The 5,357-nt window shown below is 37.8% G+C and overlaps 1 protein-coding gene across 1 annotated transcript in view; it reads right to left on the bottom strand.

Annotated features, from left to right (window-relative positions):
• The window catches only part of LOC104967639 (beta-galactosidase-like), a 30,949-nt gene extending 26,489 nt beyond the window's left edge, over positions 1-4,460 (bottom strand). The window contains exons 1-4 of the mRNA XM_010797148.1: positions 4,140-4,460; positions 3,355-3,524; positions 1,937-2,087; positions 1,132-1,192 (exon numbers count right to left, since the gene is read on the bottom strand). Coding sequence (XP_010795450.1) covers positions 1,132-1,192; positions 1,937-2,087; positions 3,355-3,524; positions 4,140-4,196 — 439 coding nt within the window. The 5' untranslated portion in view covers positions 4,197-4,460. The remainder of the gene's footprint in view (positions 1-1,131; positions 1,193-1,936; positions 2,088-3,354; positions 3,525-4,139) is intronic.
• Positions 4,461-5,357: the final 897 nt, after the last annotated feature.

The following is a 5,357-nucleotide window of genomic DNA, read 5'->3' as shown; positions in this document are numbered from 1 at the left end:
AATTCGGGAGGGATCAGGCGGAGTATATTTTGCGTGCATGGTTTGTTGTGAGAGCGATTCACAGCTTTACGACCATTTTTGCAAAATTATCTTTTAAATTGACAACATCATAGTGTATTCGTTCAAAATACAAAACTGGATCAAAAAGATAATCTTTCTCTCTCCATTGACTTCAATACATGATTTTTCCGAAATAAGGTCCCCCGGAAGGGGAGGGACTTCGCCACTCTATTATATTTACAGCCTCCTAATAACATTCATTTTCTGGGCTCAATATGTGTCTTGGCTGTTTTCGTTGTGATCGCTAAATTCACCTTGTTCAAACACTGACCTAGATCACTAGAAACACCGCTGTCATCAGGCTGGCAAGGGCTGTTCCATGCTCTGCTCAACCTCCCGCCTTCCCAATGGACTCAGTAGCGCCCCCTGCTGCCGTGGAGTATGTGCCAGCCACGGCGGAATATTACTTCCAAAAGTCACGTGACTTTTGGAAGTAATATTCCGCCATGAGAAGAAAAAGTTTTGTACTTGTAAAAAAAAAGTGTTGTAGTTGTAAAAAAAAATGGTGTACTTGTAAAACCTATGCTGAATTTGTCTCTGAAACATGATTTATTAGAAATATGTTATGTGTTTGTTTGATAGATACGTTTTTTCTTTGCAAAACTAAATGCATCAGTTAGTAGATGGTTTTTTGTATTTGCAAACCACATTGTGTTTGTTAGTGACTCATGAGGCATTTGTAAAACCTGTTTAGTTTGTTTGTCGAGTTATGGCAGGAAATTAGCTCCATAGATTTTGGTCAGCACATCACCTTTTATAATATTTTGATTTCAGTTGGAAATGTGTTCCAGATTTTAAAGCATTTTATAGAGAAAGCTGATTGTCCGAGTTTAGATATATGTGTTATTTTACAGTTTCAGCATACTTCTAGTTACACTGTACTGGATTTAACTGGAAGGAGGCTTGGAACTAGAGTGTTAATACCACTAAGTTGAGAAATACAAAATGGGTAAGCTATTAAAGCTATGCAGATGTTGTCTTACTGGTGTGCAACACACGTTGTATGTACTGAAACCAGTAACCAATAACATTTTTCTTCCTGCATCCTGTTTTTCTCTGAAATATTCTCACCTGGATCTGACGACCGCAGCACGATGTCTTTCTTGTTGAGAAGCCAGGCAGGCAGCCCTCCCTAGTTGACAGAATAATGTAAACAATGGCAACAGGTTTGGATGAAACTGAAATGGATATATAAATACATTGAATTTAAAGTGTTATTACACCAGGAATCTATGTTTTGAGTTTCAAACACCCTCAAATGTATTCAAAGGTTGGTTTTAAAATGGTTCTAGTTTTTACTAATTATTGTGGTCCTTGTTAGTTTTATTAGGTTAGATGTTAACTAGTTCTTCTAGTGGAGACTAAATACCAAACATTGGCAGATATATTGAAATGAATCCCGCATTAGAACGCCCTCCGCTTCTGCTCATCCATGCTGTAAACGCTCATATTTTCCCCTAAAAAACCTAATACGCTACTTTGACAGTCCAAACTAATTGCAGTGTATGTTGCCATATTTTGTCCAAACTTTTGCAGCCGTTCAATAAAGCCGGACTCATGGAACTGTAAATGTATTACAATAATTGTGGGATAAGTATTTATAAAGTTATAGTGTATCAAACCTTTGTATGAAACACGGTAAGATGGAGAGGATTATAATTAGTTTATTTACTGTTGGGTTATTCACTCTATAAATGCCCTAATGCCCTGTAACTAGTAACCATTGTTGTAAAAATAAGTGTAGTGATATAAAAAGTACAACCATTTCTTATGAAAACTTTCAAGAGTTCAATACTGTAAGTTCAGTTTTTCTTAATTATCCCAGTATGCTATCAAAAACTGAAAAGATGTACATGTACTAATAACCCACACTCACCATGTCCCACTCTCCACATATGTAGGGTCCAGGCCGAAGGATCACCATTAAGCCAATATCTTGGGCCAGCTGAAGGAAATACTCCATATCCCGCTCTCCACTAAAACTGTACTGGCCTGGAGACTCCTCGTGGTAGTTCCAGGGAATGTACCTTCAATGGTAATGAAGTATGAGTATTATGAAAGCATATACACTCAAGTTATTTAAGCAGATTGTATGTTGGCTGACTAATAAATGATATGCAAGAGACCAGGATGTTCCATTGTGTATCAATACTGTTTGTTAGAGAATACATAACGTTAAGTTAAATAAAAAATGACGATCAAACATATCGAACTGTACGAACAATTGGTAAGGTGAGTTGATTAATTGCACTAGTGTGAAATACTTGCTCCTGATCGAATGCGACATAACATAACATTCCATGCGACCAATAAGGGGTTTCAGTTTTCAGTTTAGCATTTCTATCAGGTGTAGTGATGCAGTGTCAAAAGAAAAAGGTAAACATTTAAAGACAACTGTCAGTGCAGGCACTTTTATTCTGTCCACTTTACTGTCAATACCAGCAACCTTATGAGGTTTGTTCATCTTTATTGAAGCCAGTTTTGTCTTTCTTGTGTATGTCATCAAGGGACTACAAATCCTATTTTGTTTTGCAACCCTGCATTATATAAAGGGATGGCACGATATAGGATTTTATCTCAGATAGTCATAAAAACACATACAATAAATGTAATGATGTGTGTAATTAAATATCTTGAAATGAGTGAAGTGAAAAAGTCTAGCTCAATATAAGCTGGGATAAAACAAATAGAACCAGGTTTTTCACAAAAAAAAGACATGTCCTATCTGTACAGATATTTGTTTCTAAATGAAACACTGGGAAGAGTGATGTCAGTAAGATGAAATGCCATTTTTAGGAAATCATTTAAAACTATGAATGGATCATAGTTGGTGTAGATTAATTTCCTGTAGCTTGTTACCAAATATCTCTACACTGCAGCATGTGACTGCTGACATTTTTGTTGAGTGACTGCAACACAATCACATGCAAATGATTGTAGAGGCAATACCAATGTCAACAGGTCTCTCATGTGACACATTTTGTAGGCCAATAGTTAAAACTAGGGCTGCACGATATTGGAAAAAACTGACATTGCGATTTTTTTCCCCCCCTGCGATATATATTGCGAAATTAAAAACATATAGGAATTGAAGAAAAGACCGTTTTTTTTCCCGCAAACCATCCTTTCTTGAACTTTAATGCTATACAATTGGTATTTTTTTTAACTATATTTAACCGGATGAAGGATTTTAGTCACGGATGTCTGGAAGTTATCAGAGCAACAAGCTGAACCTAAAAATGAAAAAAACAAATGAGTGAAGCATAATGAGAGCAAGACAACAGGTAAACGTACGTCTGGATGGCATTCAGTCCTGCCATGTACATCTTGAGCAGTCGGTCCTTCCAGTAGACTCTGGGGATCCGGCTGTAATGGATGCTTCCTGATATAAAACGAAACTCTTCCCCATCTTTTCGGAAGCAGTCCTTCTGGTAATCCACGCTGAATGAACCAGGTGCCCCGAGCTGCAGATCAACAAATCAGTTAAATCCCAACTAATCCCCATAATTCAGTTTATATTGTGTTCCATTAAGAGGTTATTGGTTAAAGATTCATGTTTTTATGGTGCAGGGCTGACATCTCAGCTGACTAAGGATGTGTCATTACAGTAACACATACTAACCTTGACTGTATAATAAAGGTGTTGAACAATGCTTAAATAGAATAAAACTGTCTATACAAACCAACATGTTTTTAAAATGTTGTCATGTGGAAAGTTGTTTAGCCATATAGTTGTATGTTGTACAGGAATTTACATATTGAAGATTTTGACTTCTGGATGAAATACATTTGTGTATTGACCTGACAATAACTCAAAACTATTTTTAAAAGCATAACTGATGTTAACATACCATTGGCGGAATCTAAACATTGTTTCCTCACATTAACATCTCTTGAATGTCGTGTATTTCTTTGTACTTAAAAAATATGAATTTGACGCCACGTTCCAATCCTTTGTTTTGCATTTCGGTGACCTATACACTGGTATAATATGTGTTTTAATGTCATGGGGATGAGGCTGCAGGTATAGCTTCTTACATGTCGACCACAGGCTATAAAAAGATTTAGGAAGTACTTACTGAATGTCCAAAAAGCAGAAGTAGCAGCAGTATCTTTCCAAATCCGAGCAGGGCCATGTTGGTCCTCACAGGAGGCGTGCTGTCCGGGTTAAGAACAAAATAAAGCAGCTTTAAGGCAGAATTCCCTTAAACACATCCAGCTATGGTCCTTACTTCCCTGTGTGTTAGCACTGCAGCATGAGTTGCGCAAGTGAAATCATGTGATGCTGCATTGTTGTTGAGTTGTAAAACCCGTTTTAAAAAGGGCCATGGGCCCCTTCTCATTTCACTGATTTCCCCTCCTCGACTCCTCGAATCCTCGATCCTCCGGTAGTGACCCGGAAATGAATTTCAGCGCTCCTATCGTCTATCCCTTGACCTCTGTGTGAAACGTCACGGGATTAAGGGATAAAGGAGAGGAGAATTAAAAAGGATTTAGGAGAGTACTTTAAATGCACTTTCACTATCCGACGTGTTTATGATGCGCCAGCGGACGTCATATTATCACGGCAAGGTAAGAGTATCCAGATCTTCCTTTCCTCCCAAGTTTGAAGGGAAAATATAATTGGAGGAAATTGAATCCTTGGTGACCCTGGAAGGAGTGGGCTTTCCCTCCTCTTTTACGACTGGGGTCTTACGGAACGCCGGGCGTCCGTAACGTAAGTGTGTCCGTCAGCCGGCAAGTGCCTATTTGTTGGAAATACTGGCTCTTTATATAGTACTTCAATGCCACTAAATAATCCGAAAAATTTTGCATACAATTCAACGTTTACCATAAAAAAAAAATTGCTAGTTAGTCATCAATATTAGTTTTTCCTTTATAACTTGGCAATCAAAGTTTATTCGTTGTAAAGTGAAAATGAACTCGACACACCCCAAACAAGTTGAAAATTTTCTACCAGAACTTACCCACATATGTGTCACGTCTACAATTCTGATTGCAAATATTATTTATGTCATAAAATAAAATTCTAGAAAAGTAGGTTAGACATGCAAACCGTAGTAAAACATAAGTAACACCTCCCCTCCTCCCTGCCGTCGTATTTAAGTGAAAGGAAAAGTAAAGTTAAGGTTGAAGACCAGTCTCTTATACAAAGAGACACAGGTGCAAAGTATTCGTATTTGTTTGTTGTGGTCCTCGGCCACGTCCCAGAGATCTACTCAATGTCATCAGGGAGAGGAGAATAATATGTAGTAAACATCAGGACACATATCTTTCTGACCATCTACGTCCGTCGG

This window comes from Notothenia coriiceps, unplaced genomic scaffold (assembly GCF_000735185.1).
Source record: "Notothenia coriiceps isolate Sejong01 unplaced genomic scaffold, NC01 NC01_scaffold00037490, whole genome shotgun sequence".
NCBI classification, from domain to species: domain Eukaryota; kingdom Metazoa; phylum Chordata; class Actinopteri; order Perciformes; family Nototheniidae; genus Notothenia; species Notothenia coriiceps.
The sequence above is the reverse complement of the archived record's forward strand: the minus strand, read 5'-3'. Positions and strand labels throughout refer to the sequence as shown.